General features: G+C 37.7%; 1 protein-coding gene across 1 annotated transcript; it reads right to left on the reverse strand.

Annotated features, from left to right (window-relative positions):
- Positions 1–356: 356 nt before the first annotated feature.
- On the reverse strand, positions 357–15819 carry LOC146000117 (uncharacterized). Its single transcript, XM_083137465.1, has 2 exons — positions 15615–15819; positions 357–1106 (listed from the first exon to the last, which is right to left on the reverse strand). The coding sequence occupies exon 2, from the start codon at positions 1095–1097 to the stop codon at positions 357–359; it is 741 nt and encodes a 246-aa protein (XP_082993591.1). The 5' UTR covers positions 1098–1106; positions 15615–15819.
- Positions 15820–16087: the final 268 nt, after the last annotated feature.

The raw sequence follows: 16087 nt of genomic DNA on the forward strand, positions 1-16087 counted from the left end.
ACTCTTTACCATTTTAGTTTGCGCTATCAATTATGATACACCCTGTATGTCATTGAACAACCAAGTGAAATCTGTTGTTGTGAATTCAACGTACAGAAGAGGAAAATGAAGAAGAATTAAAACAGAAACCAGGGAACTTAAAAATCATGAAAGTACGAGATGTGAATCCGCCATGTGACTATCGTCCAGTACTGCGACAGTTGTGAGAAGGACATAATAAACCATTCTAGATCTATCCCGTCCCTGCTAAAAACCTTCAACTTGACAGCAATGAGCCAGAGTATCCGAGGGAGACTGATTCAAAATATTGTTCCGGTGGGTATTGTAAATAAAACTAGATCCTAATGTAACAGAATTTATCCACGGTTCCAATCGAAATACATGAAAGCAGAACAAGGAGACGAAACTTCCGGTACCACGTGGATGAAATACGCACGAAGGTGCCCGAAGATGCATTTGAGAGTTGACTTGTCCAGATCACCGTTCCACTTGCAGTGCAGGTACTCCTCTGCCACCTCCTGCGCCGACTTTTCGATGCACGTGCAGTTGGCGCGCAGATTGACCGTGAAGACAACCACCGCGTCCTTGGCTGTTGAACTACGACCCAGCAGCCCCGGAAGAACCTTGGCGACGTTGCCGTGAGCCGCCTGGAAGTCTTCCACCACCACAACCTTGTTCCGCAGCGCCTTCTGCATGGCTTCGTAGAAGAACGGCACGGACGTCTCTTTGGCGAAAGAGTAGCCCGTCAGGCCATGCACCGTGCAGCCGCTCTGCACGCCTTTCATCCTCCTGAGGCTGAGGCCCAGAAACTCGCTGAAGCACAGAGCGACGCTCCTGCTCTTCTCTGACGCCAGCAGGAAGAACACGAGCGTCTGCTCCGACTTGCGGCACGTGTGCGTCGAGATCGCCCTCATGATGGTGCACCACGTCTCTTTCGGCTGGGTGGGGAACTTCTTCTCCAACCACACGAGCTCCGACTTCACGTCGTCCCACGTGATGAGTTGCTGGCAACCGTAGAAGTACTCCAGTGCGTAGAACGTCGTTAGGAAGGTGAGCGCGCCTCCGATGATGACGCAAAAGATGGATGAAACAGACATAGCCTTTTTCTGCAAGAATCAGAAATTAAAAGCGTGAAAACGCTAACACAGCGGGAGCAAAACATCAGTCTGCGTGGCAATGCTTGGGCTCACATTTCGCAACTTGGTTGTTAACTACTCCATTCTCCTACTCGCTAGATCTGTTGGCTGGTATTTTTAGTTTTTAGTCGATGTGTCTCAAGAGTGTTTTTGCGTATATGCTATGTACTTACACAACACAGGCATATAATGTAAAAAGGATAACGCTATTTCCTGTGCATTGCATTGCTACGAAGGCCCATAGCGGTGTGTAGGTATGGGGCCTTGCACACATTCTCAATCTTGAGCGTGATGGAGGTGACGCGATCAGCACCTCTCTCAGGCGGCGATTGAGTACCAAAACTGAAATGGGGGGCGCATGGAAAGTTTTTTTTTCTTTTGGTATACAAAGCTTAGCATGAAGATGCCATAATGCGGAGCGAAAATTGACAAAAGTGGGGGAGCAACTACCCCTAATCCCGCCACTGCTGCCTGAAGCCATTGATTAGAAGTCGGGTGATGCCCAGTATCACTTTATGCAGGGGTATTGTCAGCGAATCTCCACATATGTATTTCTTGATTGTAGTATAATAACATAACAGATATTATCCATGAAACTATAGTGTAAAGTATAGGAAAAACCTCTAATTTGGTAGTGCCATAGAAGATATTACCGTTACCGCAGTATTTTAAAATTTGAAATTTAGAATCTTTTGTTAATTGAAGATATTTTGTATCACTTTCGGAAGTTTCTGTTATTGGTAGTAGTAAAGAGCATTCAGACCCGAGGGTAAACAAATCAATATGAGAGAGAGGGAGAAGGAGGGAGGACATTTTGTGGGGAGAAGCACCGACACATCTTTCACGCTGTAAACATCATATTTAAAATGTGTCTATTGCCTTCAAACTAATTTAATTGCACATTTTTTATCGTGTTTAAGTCAGTAAGAGAAGTCGATTTTTATTTTTTTGTTCAGGATTTGTAGAAAACTGGGACATTTTTACTCTGAAAAGAAATCCGTCCAGACGTCATTATTATTATTATTTAAAAATAGAACATGTCCGGGTACAAGTGGACCTTGATTTAGAGTTGCTTTTCAAATCATGTTGATAAAAAAAAAAGAGCTTAATTAAACTGCAAGTGTAAAAAAATGTATTCAGTGACGTCGTCAGAAGAGAAGAGATTATCACTACCCTTTCCCCAATAAGGAAGTAAACCTCAATAAATAAATGCTCTTTTATCCTAAATATACAGGGTGTTCATATGAAACCTCCCTGATTTCCAATTACAATTATGAGGAAACTATTCGACATATAGCCTTGCTGTTTGCGGCATCATGGAAAGCAACTCAAAATGTTTATTTTTTAAAAAAATAAAAAATAGTGCACTTCTACGTCGGCTTCTTTCATAACCCTTAAAATGTCTAGTCAATACTCGATCTCTACCAATTCTTAATTGACTTTACGTCTGGTGGCTCCCGCTCAAACGCACATCTGACACATCTTTGAACTGAAATTGGGGCTCTCTTTTGTGTTGTTATCATCGTTGCTAATTACTCAGCACCTAAAAAAATACTTTTGAGTTGCTTTACATGATGCCGCAAGCCGCAAGGCTCTATGTCGAATAGTTTCCTCAAAATTGTAATTTGAAATCAGGGAGGTTTTATCTGAACGCCCTGTACATCTTTTGTTGCCTCGGCACTACATTGCATACTGATAGCCATGGCATGTAAATCAATCATGTTTTTCCCTACAAAAATATTTATAAATTTTACATGTTTGTTACCCATTTGACACCAATCCCGTCAACAGGAAGGGGCCTCCCCGATGTCGCAGTGGTAGCGTCGCCGCCTTGTAATCAAGGGGTCCCGGGTTCGATACCCGGTGGAGACACATAGTGTTTCGAATTCCACTTTGAACTGTAGGTCCAGTCCCGATTAGTCTTACTGTGCACAAAGTGGACTTAAAACACCAACTCAATCAAACCGTCAGACTACTTTTGGCAATTTCACTAGGTAAAGAAAACAGTTCGTAAGCCTCAAGTTACCAAATTTTCGTTATGAAATTAAGTCTTAGTCGTAAATACACTGGGACTCCCAGATGATAGCGGTAACATAGTCGCATTGTAATCAAGAGGTCCCGGGTTTGATACCCGGTTGAGACTCTCAGATTCCAAATAACAGAACTAAAGAAAAGGTTCACCTCGCTAGACATTACTGTTGCTTTTATTACCAAGGACTATTGTACAGTATAGTATGTTACATGTACAGTGGGATTCATGAGTATTACCATGCAAATTGTCCATGACTATTTTCATTAATTTTTCTCTTACATCCTAGATGTTTTTAAGCGATGAGTTTTTATGTATGCTGGTGCAGAAGTTGTCAACAGCTTGTTTTGAGTTTTCTTTTAATTCTTGAAGCTCTTATTGAGTCAAATAAATTGCACGAATATGGTGATGGACAATTTGCACGGCAATACTCATGGATCCCACTGTACGGCAGTGTTCAGTGTTAAACAAACAAACCTCGGAGTGCGCAATGACACAAGTGTACGATGTGTACAAACAATGAAGTCACTTTTCACAGTTTCAGTTTGCGCCATCACTTTTGGTACACCCTGTCACATAAAACAAAAAAGTGGTTAGCACAACGGAATACGGCGCAAGAGGTTTCGGGTTCGATTGCTGGCCTGGGCTGTGACGAGCACAATAGTTACAATGTTGTGGTATGTTGAGTTATGATGAGTTTGTAATGTGAATTTATGAACGTACGTGTTGTGTTATGTTGAGTTATGATGAGTTTGTAATGTGAATTTATGAACGTACGTGTTTAAAATGAAACAAATGACTATCGAATATAGTAAACAGTTTGTAAAAAGTTATGTACCATATCTAAGTTATGAATACAAGAAATATTAATATTGGAATCTAGTTTTATGTTGATACAAATGTGTAGGTTTCAAAAAATTTGGCGACCCAGTTTCCAGGATTCGAATTAGTAAGTGTTTAGCTATACGTTTTTTCTTAATAATATAGTTAAATAATTACAGATAAAGGGAAAAGATCAACACGAAAAGGACAAACTATTGATGAAAGCTTGATTTCTGACAATGCGGAAATCAATGTTGAAAATTTGGGTTGTTGTAAGGATCCAGATAAGAATGCTAGGTGTATAACTTGTCGCAAATGTGGAAAGTTATATCACCATAAATGTCTACAGTTAGCAACGTTACATTCCAGTAATTCTGATACATTTGATCAGTACTTGTGCAAAGTATGCGATCCGATGTTTAGCCAGCATGGGACTGAACACAATGAAGATAATAATTTCAATGCATTATTGGAGACAATAATTCATAAAATGGATGACGTTCAGTTGCAGTTTACAGAAAGTCAGGAGCAGATGAAACAACAGCTTACAGACAGCCAAGCGCAGATTAAACAGCAGCTTACAGACAGCCAAGCACAGATGAAACAGCTTACAGACACCCAAGAGCAGATGAAACAACAGCTTACAGACAGCCAAGAGCATATGAAACAGCAACTCACTGATCAAATGAAAAAGTTTTCTGAAAGTCAGGAGTTAATAACAGCGACTCTTTCAGAAAGTTTCAATCAGTCTCTTGTTACTTTTCGCGCTGAACTCCGAGAAGAAATAAAACAGGTGGCTGATGCTTGCAAAATAAATACTAACGCCCTTAAAAATGAGGTTAAAGAGGAATTAAGTGGTGTGCAGTCTACTATAGAATCACTTATTGCAAAGACTTCTTCTCATCAGGAACATCTCGTCGAACTAACGTCACAAGCGGAAGAACAAGCCTGCAATATAAGTGCTGTTAAAATTACACTAAATGAACAACAAGTATCTATTTCTCGCTTAGAAGATGAGATTGGTGTAATTAAAACTAAAATAGGGCACATTAGTAGTACAAAAGTGTTAGCTCCTGAGAATGATAATGCACCAACCGTTGATAAAATATCTGACGTGTCTGAAGCCAATCAAGTCGATGTCAATTCTCAAACTGCACAAATTACTCCAATAACAGCTTTAACTAGAAACCATGTTAAGAGAAAGAAGAAATTTGTTTCTTTTAAAGGCAAAAATACAAACGCAACTTCATCCGATACAGATGTAACAGATTTTGGGAGTGAAGATTCGAATACTACGCATGTAAAGCAAATGTACAAGGGCAAGAGAACGAAGAGAAGCAGATTAGTTAGGGAGCGTTATCAGGCCATCAATAATGTTAATTCTAAAAAGTGTTCAAGTACTTCTTTCACTAATTCATATGTCACACGAGATTTATGTGGTTGTGATAATTCGTTACAAAGGCAATTTAACACCGGTTCTGTTCACAACTCGCCTGACAATTGCACTAGCAATGTCCATGCTTGTTTCCCGGACTGTTCAACAAATGCTACGACTACGGATTCTATTAACTGTAGCATTCATACCAATTCCTGCCCATTAACAGTTTGCAGAAATAGTTGTGTTAGACAATAATTCTGAACGAATTAATGCAACATATAATCGCGGCAGAGGTTTTGGTACTGCCAGAAGTAATGTACACTTCATAAGTCCGAATAATCAGGATAGCACAGTAGTAACTACAGTACCGTTTGACCCAATGACACCTCGTCTTCAGAATTCGATGACTTCGTTGAATAACCGTCCTCCACAAGCAATAGTAACTGGCTGTAATGAGACTGCAACGCATATTAAAAGTGAGTGACTTGAACCTACTCCCAAAGTTCGGGGGAAATTTAGAGAAACAAAGTCCTAGAGACTATATTGATCAGTTAGTTTCAACATTCAATCTAATGGGAGTTCCGGAGGAATACAGGCTGAATAGTATATATAAGTGTTTTTACGGCAAGGCTTTGTTATGGTATAATTCTCATAAGAAGAGATTTTCATGTTTTCAGGATTTCGTAGGAAAGTTTTTGCATCACTATGCTTCTGAACAAGTAGTACAAGCACAATTGGCAGCTCTACGAACAAGAAAATATGATCCTAATGTTGATGAAAACTTAGCTACTTTTGCATTAAAACTCTATTCTGCCTATTCAAATTTGGAAGAAGACCCATCTGAATCTGATATGATTCAGTTAGTGTTGCGACAAATACCGAGAAATGTGTCAGAATTTGTGTCATGTCATGACATACCAAGTATGGACAGACTGATATCTATTTTAGACAGAATTGATTTGGTTCATTCGGGAAAAAACAAATCATTTAGAGTTCCAGAGGACCAGGAAGAATTTATGAGAAGAAATAAGACAACCAAATTTCTGAACAACAAATCCAAACAATCATTCAATGTTGGACAAGTTTCTGTCAAAACGTAAGATTTTCGTAAGACCAGAAATTTTACATCTTCCCAAAATACCGAACCTACAACAATTGGTGGTGCAAGTAGAATTTCGAGCAACGTTCAGCAATCAAATCCATGCTCAAATCAACAGATCCAAAATACTTTACGAACAGATGAAGGCTTTTCATCTCCGAATAGTGTTCAACCAAATACACAAAGTGGTTATAACAAACGTCCAGTAAGGAACCAACGGGGTAGATGTAATTGGAACACAGTACGAAGCAACACTCAACAATCTAAACAACAATCTCAACCTTCTTTAGCTGAACCGTGGTTAAGGCCTTCGCAGAGTATGCAGGTGAATCCATCTGTACCTTTGGCTCAGTGGAATGCAAATAATTTAAATTCCATGGTGCAATATCCTACTCAACCGTGGATATTCTCTCGCTGGACTACACCATTTACTTCTTGCAGTAGTACAGTAACTCAACCAAGTATATATCCAGCGAATAACTCTTTATGGTATGGTAATAATTCCAATTTGTTACCACAACCCGGGACTAGCAGTAACGTGACCCAAAGTCAAGTACCTTCGAGTAGTGGAGTGTGCAATTTAACAGGAACGACTGCTAATACAAGTGAACACTCATCCTTAAACATGTAAGGCAGAGTAATGAGCTCCGGTTCCTCTGTCCAGTTAATTACAAGGAGCATATTCATCACTATACTCCAACATCAATTGAAGATAATGTCAATTTTCATAGCAACACATCTATTGTTCCCAACCATTCGGAAAAGGAAGTTCTTACTATAAACTTTGTACTCGATTGGTATGAAGCTGAACCAGAATGGGTAATGGACGATGACGGTGTTCTTGTTTCAAACAGAAGAGTTATTGTGTTGCCAGGTCAAATTTGTGACTTAAACATTAACTGTATTATTGATTGTGGGAGTCAAGCAAATTTAATGGATTATGCAACTTGGTTAAAATTGAAAACTATTATTCCTACTGCTAGATTAGATTCAGTGGAAAATGTTAAATTATTTTCTTTTGCTGGTGACAAAAGATTTAGAGTTATCGGTTCTAAGAATATTAGTTTAATAATAGCTTCAGAGCACTTTCATATAGAGTTATATGTTATTAAGCAGTTACATGCTGAAGTAATATTAGGATTGCCATTTCTTTGGCGCTTCGGAGCAATAATTGATTTCAAGAAGCAAAATATCACATTATCAAGTGATAAAGGAGTTCAATCTAATTATGTTTTAGAAACGACTGACACGTTCCCTTCATGTTCTCTTCAAAGTAACTTTGTAACATTTTATAAGAATTCTGAGGAAGAAGAGGATGAAAACTACTTAGCATCAGAAACAGATCTTATAGCTACTTTAGCTGATAATAGTTTGTTGATTGCTACTGATGAAATGTATGATTTATTTTTTAAGTTATTGTTAAGTTTCAGAACATTGTTTTCTGATAAACCAAGGTAAGCTAAAATAGAGCCTTACGAGATTAAATTAAATACAACAGAAACAATTGTGGCTCCCATATATCATATACCTATAGCTCGAAGAGATTATTTGGAGAAGGAACTCACTAAATGGAAGTCTTGGGGAGTCATTCAAGAATCGGCTTCACCTTATTTAAATCCGCTACATATAGTACCAAAAGCTGGTGGACAGTGGCGGCCAGTGGTTGATTTTCGTCGTTTAAATAAACATGTGATATCTCCTCTAGTTCGTGTGAAACCGATTAATGAACTACTTCAGAGATTCCAAGGAGCTACAGTGTTTTCAACCTTGGATTTATAGTCGGGTAAAAAAGGTAAAGTGCTCCCCTGTGCATTGCACCACGCCATAAAGGCGTATAGGGGGTGTGGGGGTAACGCCGGGTTATTTCCAAATTCCACTTACAGAGTGATCTTACAAGTATACAGCATTTTCATACAGAGGCCGACAGTACGTGTTTAAATTCTTGCCGTTTGGCATAACGTCAGCTGTATCTGTTTTTGTGGAAAGAATGAATCAGATTTTTAATCCATCTACAAGTTCGTTCCTTATTTGTTACATAGATGATCTTCTTATATTTTCACCTGATTTGTCTTCTCATAATGAGCAATTGAAATATGTGCTGGAGACACTTCATAAGGTAAATATGTCTGTAAAATTGTCTAAGTGCAGGTTCATTAGGACTGAAATTAAATTTCTAGGACATATAATATCTGGCACCGAAATAAAAGTAGATCCGGAGAGCAATAAGGCAATCTCCGAATTTCCAGTTCCAAAATGTAAGAAGGATGTTCGTCGTTTTCTGGGTTTGGCTAACTGGAGGAGAAAATTTGTGCGAAATTTTGCAACTGCTGCAGCTCCTTTGTATCAATTACTGAAAGGAAACTCAAACTGGTGCTGGACGGAAGATCATCAGCAGTCCTTTAATAACCTAAAGAAATTAATCCTATCATCTTCATCATTAGGACAACCTGATTTTAATAAGGAATTCTGTATTAATGTTGATGGTTCTAAGATCGGCGAGGAGCAGTACTTTGGCAACCTGATGAAGATGGAAATGTAAATGTCATTCAGTATGTCAGTCGCACTTTGAAAGGAGTTGAAACCACGTACAGTACACATGAAATAGAATGCCTTGCTATTCTTTATGCCGTGGAAAAGTTTACAGTGTATATTACTGGAAGGCATTTTACAATCTACAGTGACCACAAATCGTTCTGCTGGCTTGAATCAGTAAGGACACTGAACCCTAGATTGAACCGATGGGCACTTAAGCTACAATCATACAACTTTACAATCGAACATGTATCTGGTTCTCAAAATCCAGTTGCTGATACGTTAAGTCGTTATCCAATTAGTAAATCACCAGTGACTACGATTAAAGAAATGTACGTAAATCACTAATCTCTGATATAGAACCCAATTTCTGGCGAAGTGCACAAGAGAAAGATCTGCTTTGTTCGTCGTTAAGAAGAAAATTGTAGTCTCAAGAAGTAAATCTGATAATTAAAAGGAAGTATTCCGTTCATGATGGCATACTATTTTTCAAACCTTATGTAGATGATGATTGGAAGATAATAGTTCCTAGTGCTTTAATTGGAGATGTTTTGAATAAACAGCATGATTTAAAGGGACATTTCGGCTATTTTAAAATTTACGCTTTTTGTAAAAGATTTTATTATTGGCCTAAAATGCGTAAAAGTATTAAGGACTATTTAAGAAACTGTCTTTCATGTGCAAGGGATAAGCAATGCACCTTTAAAATTTCAAAGGAAGAATTACATGTGTATTCAACCAAACCTCACTACTTACTTTCAGCCGACTTAATTGGTCCATTACCTTTGTCTAAAGGTTTCCAACATATATTAGTCATTGTAGATGTAATGAGTAAATTTGTGATGGTTTATTGTCTTCGACGTGCAACCTCAAAGGAAATAATGAACAAGTTTGGAATTTACTTTAATCATTACCCAAAGTGTAAGGTAATTCTCACCGACAATGGTTCGCAATTTAAGTCAACTGAATTTAAAAGTTATTTGGATTCTGTGAGTGTTAAACATGTGTTTAACTTCACCATATGCACCTTTTGCCAATCCTGTCGAACGTTACAATAAAGAGCTGGTGAGACTATTGAGAATGTTTTGTAAGTATAACCATAAACTTTGGTTTAATTATGTGAATATTGTCGTTCATCTATTGAATAATTCAAAATCGGAAACAACCGGTTTCACACCATCTGAACTTTTTATGCATGTTGATTATCACGATGAAATAATAGACAAAATAAGTTGGCCAGATGACTTGAAACATTTACCCTGGAAGACAAAGTGTATAATGTCTGAAGCAAATATAAAACAGAAAAACCAAAATATTAAAAGGGATTTTAATGAACCTAAGCATCCGATAAAATCTGGTGACCTGGTTCTTGTTAGAAACCATCTTAAAAGCAAAGCTATTAGTGATAGCATTCACAAATTTTTCAGCTTGTATGTTGGTCCTTATCAAGTCAAGGAAGTTAAGAATAACCAAGCACATTTAATATCATTGTCGACGCCAGCAAAGGAACAAAAGCAGAACTTAACAAATCTTAAACTTTTTAATTGTACGGAAGAAAAGAGAAGAGAGCTATTGAAAGAAAAAAATGAGTAACCCAAATGATTTTTGTGTATAATGTTGTATTTATTTTCTGTGTTCTCAATGAAATATTTGTGTATATTTATGAAAGTCATAAATTTTGCTTCTTTGTATAAAGAGAATATGACAAAGAAAATTGCCTAAATTATGTATGAATGGCATGCTTGAACGCAAATATTGTATTGCGTTAGTGTTTGTAGAAAGCACTGTGTAATCGTGACCCTTTTATTGTAAATTTTCTTCTTGTTCGACAGTTTAATGTATATTGATAATTGTCTCACGCAGAATTTTTTTCCTAAGAGAGGGGGATTATATTGTGACGAGCACAATAGTTACAATGTTGTGTTATGTTGAGTTATGATGAGTTTGTAATGTGAATTTTTGAACGTACGTGTTGTGTTATGTTGAGTTATGATGAGTTTGTAATGTGAATTTATGAACGTACGTGTTCAAAATGAAACAAATGACTATCAAATATAGTAAACAGTTTGTAAAAAGTTATGTACCATATCTAAGTTATGAATACAAGAAATATTAATATTGGAATCTAGTTTTATGTTGATACAAATGTGTAGGTTTCAGGGCCTGGGTGTTCTTTGTGAGTTCATTAATTTCATCATATCACCAGTCATACTCATCTTCACAAATTAGCCAAAAGTGGCACAAAAAGCGAAGTAAAATAAAGCAAATCAATCATATTGATCAGAGCTTTCAATACTGTAAATATTTCTCATCTTATCACGCTAGTCTCTTTTCTTTGATTCCTGCTCGCAAAAAAAGATGAAATATCTTAAAAATATTGAAATCTTATAATCCTGAATAGTAGAATATTTTTTCATGGACCTTACAGAACATACAACAGATCTTGTCATATGATTGTGACATACCTAAAAATGTATTATTTTTTTCAAGGATAGCCATGTACACCCAACGGCGAAAGAAACAGTAGGCGAATTGTCTACCACCATTTTAATTCGATCTGTATTACACATTGTGATGCCAATGAATTGAAATAATGACGTCAATAAGCAGAGAACAATGTCTGCTTCGAACCAACATAGTTTCATTCCTTAAAGCAACACAGGATGTAGAGTAAAAAAGTAATTAAAATAGCGGTGGACAATTTGCCTACCATTATCTTTTCCGTTGACTGTACAAATGAATTTCACCTCATATTGGATATCGGATTACAAGTGTTACTGAAATACAGTAAAAGGCGTTTATTTATACTCTATTTGAAGACGTGAACATTGGTGTAAGACTAAAACTTAATTTAATCTGTAATTTTTTATAATTACAACTTTATGGCATTATGTATATGTTAGTTCAGGAAGGGGCCTAATTCTAGGCGCCTAGAACTTCGTTTTCCTAGCCTAAATTTCTACGGCTAGACATTATGTAACTATAAGCATCTACCATTAAAATTCTACATAATAATATAATGATTAACTAAACTTTTAGTGCCGTTACATCTGTCATTTAATTTCCGTGGAGGGGGCTCTCTCTTTCTCCAGTGGCGTAGCGGCCGCCCTCGCTTGCCCTGCAATGCGGGGGGGGGCAGTGTTCTCCTGAAATTTTATATAATCGCAGAAATTCAACAGATGGCGTTGCTTATTAAAAGAATCGATTTACGAAACAGAAATCTGGTTCCCAGTAACATCATATGACGGCGTCTGCGATAATTAGCAGTGGTGTATTCGCGATTAAAATTACCACCTGAGCGCTAGTGTCGCTTCCAATATGGCCGCTCTAAGTAGGATAACTCTTTGTTTACATTCAGCAGTAGCACGAAACAGCAGCGTGTTGTCATGGTTGCTATGGAGGAGAAACGTTTAAATTACGCGATATATTTAAATATTGCGAATGCGATGTGAATTCCAGGAACTCTAACGAAGGTGAGGCTGTGATGAGAACGAAGCATTTAATTATGATAGGCAAAAATAACAGGGAAAACACAGACGAAATTAATGTATACGAACTGGTTCTTCAAAGCAATGCTGTATCATCTGCACCTCATGTTGTAACTGGGATTCTCGAAAATTATTTGAAAATAAAGAAATTGAAATTGACCTATACTTGAAAAGCTGGCAGGAGAAAATTGCGAACATATCGTTGCAGTTCTTTCTCGATAATATTCACGATTTCATGGCAGGCTATCCTCACTGAAAAATGACATCGTACTAAATGAAGCAGGAACATTAGCATTTCCATTTTCTTTTTCTGGATACATTTGACATTAATTCATTCTCAAACTATTTTCATCTTCTCTCTTAATCGACTTGCACCTGTTCCAAATTTCACACATACATAATACATGAATGCATTGGGTAAGACGCTTCATGACTTTTCGAAAAAGAAAAAAGTTTTATTTATAAAGTACAATTTAAAACTTTACTTTCATGGCAATCTCTCGAAAAATAAAGTGAATAGACTCGTGCATTCTTCGTAATTTCCTTGCCGAATTACAGTGTTATTCCCCATGCCAATCTTCTGTCAATCAATTACGATTCCCCTGATTTATTTACAAATTTCATTTTGTTGATTCCACGGGGTGGAAATACATGAAAACTTCTCATTTGTTCTGACCCATAAAACGATTTAGAGCACAAAAAAACCTGAACAGTAGATCTTACTCTTTCGCATATTCCCCATGCTTTAAACGACTTCAACACAACGTATCCTACTTAGACTAGTTCCTGAAAGCCCCACCAGATGGCTTATCGGTTAATTTTAATCGCGAATTATCTCAGCCAGAAGGATTCCAGGTAACTTGTCATATGAGTCCCCTCGGAAATGCAGAATTAACTTAACTTGCTCGCAGATGGCCATCGATAATAAAGTATCCCTTACCTTTATAGCTACGTAGTTTGTCGAAAACGCAGCGTAGCGTGTCAATTGTATACAGTTATGAATACAGATTGTCCCACAAAGGGGTTTACACTATTTGAATGTTAATAACAGAGAAAGTATTACAGATAACGTGATGAAACTTGTTGTATCTGGATCTGTCATGATTAGTGCTTGTTGCCATCCATTTGTTTTTCTTTAATTTCAGTCCAGTTGCCAGTGACAAGTAATTGACAAGATGGTTAGGAACCTTTCCGTTGAGCAACGGAAGTGGATTTTAAAGTATTTTTGGAAATGTGAGAACATGAAAGAAGTGCAGAGATGATGGCGGGCATAATTTGATACTACGCCACCGTCACGTATAACAATTACGAAATTATGCGACAAGTTTGAGAGGGAAGGAACTGTGTGTGATCTGAAGAAGGGACGGTGTGACAGGAAGAAATCAGTATCGGAGGAAAGAGGGATGGAAGCAGTGGTACAAACTTTCACAAGATCCCCCAAGAAGTCCATGTTCTCACATTTCCAAAAACACTTTAAAATCCACTTCCGTTGCTCAACGGAAAGGTTCCGAACCATCTTGTCAATTACTTGTCACTGGCAACTGGACTGAAATTAAAGAAAAACAAATGGATGGCAACAAGCACTAATCATGACAGATCCAGATACAACAACAAGTTCCATCAGGTTATCTGTAATACTTTCTCTGTTATTAACCTTCAAATAGTGTAAACCCCTTTGTGGGACACTCGGTATAGTAGAAAGTTTTAGTTGCTCCTTGATCAACCATACGATGCTTTATTACTACACAATAAACAATCAAACTCTGTAATTCATGACCTTTTACCACTAATTTTAGTTAACACGTGCCTATAAATGTAACTTCCAACTAAATGTTTTCAATGGGGACCCCAAGCCTTTCCATATTGAAGTAAGAGCTGAAATGAATTTCCCACATTGTCCAAACCTGTTACATTTTACTTCAAAAGGGCCCAAAAACTCAGTAGGAGGTGGAGTCCAGGGCCAATTATCCCTAAAAGCCAATATCCCCTCCTCTGCTTTTGTGAAATTTTGTGGACATTTCTGTCGAATCAGTTCTTTTCCTATGTGTTACGATTTTGAGATCTGCAGTGTTCGAAGTGAATATTCCTATCTGCGAATTTCCTTGTTAGAGTTTGGGGATAGAAGGATGGATTCTTGTATGGATCATTGTGAAACAATGCAGTAGATGTAGGAGGATGCTTATGCAAATTCGAGCACTGATGATCTATTAATAAAACGGTCCTTGTTTCATGAAAAGTCTTGCAGAAATACATGATCAATGGTCTATCAAAAAGAAATGGCATCGTTAAAATTATGAAAAATAATATTGAGGTCCACTAACACCAAAATTAAACACCGTGTGTTTGGCAACAACCCTTATTTTAGGGGGGGGGGGCGGCTCAGTCCTTCCAAGTGGAATTTCATTGAGTGACAAATTTTCAGTGACTGGAGTCCCATCGCAGCTTTATTATCAATCTCTCAAGACTTGGGTACGCTGTTATTTTTTCGTAGCAGATTGAAATTGACTTTGTGATGTTAGATCACCACTGACAATCTAGAGGTTTGATTCAATCGCCACAACTGAAGTGATAAGTTTGCTTGAGTATTAGCTACTCATTAATTAGTATTAGAAGGCTAATGTGAGCGGCTCTTACATTGAATCTTGGCCTGGCTCAGCCAGGGAATAGCATAGAGACTGAAGGTACATACAACTCAAAGTCCAAAAGAAGTGTGTTTACTGCCCTTTAAAGAATTCCTCCTAAACAGTATTTTTTAAATATCTGTGTATTATATGTAACCTCGTTAAAAAAAGTTTCAAGCAAGAAAAAATACAAAGGATCAGGAACAAAATATTTGGCAGTGGGAAGCTCGCCCCTCCTCCAAAAAGGATTCCTGGCTGTGCCGCTGCGTTGGAGTCCAGATTCTTCTTCCAGTTATTTACCAGAGATTCAGACCATCCTGGTTTAGTTTCAAGAATGTACTATACTGATTTATAAGTGGATAACAAAAAATTGGAAATCATTTTTTGTCACTAAGGGGTCCCCAATATTTGAGAACTGCGCTACGCCCCCAGAGAACTGCGCTACGCCACTGCCTTCCTCTGTTCCCCTTTCTGGGCACCTATGTGTAAAGCAATAGAGGGAAACTTACTTTTCGAAAACCCACTTGGACCGAATATAATCTCAACGCTACGTTGCCAGGTGTGGAAGTCGTCAACTAAGCTCCATCCTTTTCCTTACAGCTATGTTTACAAAGGCATTCCACTCCATGATTTAGTCAATTGCTTGGTAAAACAGGCAATTTGCCTACATATAGTGATTTGTGTAGGTAGAACCAAACTACTTGTTAATTTTGTTTTGAGGCCATTTAGAATTCTTATATTGCTCGGAAACAAACAATGGTTTTGATTTATTGTTAGTACTCCAGTGAAACATTGGGGTATAACTGATCGCACCCGTCTCAAACAACGTTTTGGTCAACCCCCGCCCTTCGACTTCTGACGTATGCGCGGAAAGCCTTCATAGTTTTGTTACGCTTGTAAAGTTTAGTTCTCTTAGCATAAATACACTGCAATTTTTCGGAGCTTGACCAAAAAGGTATTATTTATGCTAATAAGAGAACTA

Source organism: Lepisma saccharinum, chromosome 16 (genome assembly GCF_977018435.1).
Source record: "Lepisma saccharinum chromosome 16, izLepSacc3.1, whole genome shotgun sequence".
Lineage (NCBI taxonomy): Eukaryota > Metazoa > Arthropoda > Insecta > Zygentoma > Lepismatidae > Lepisma > Lepisma saccharinum.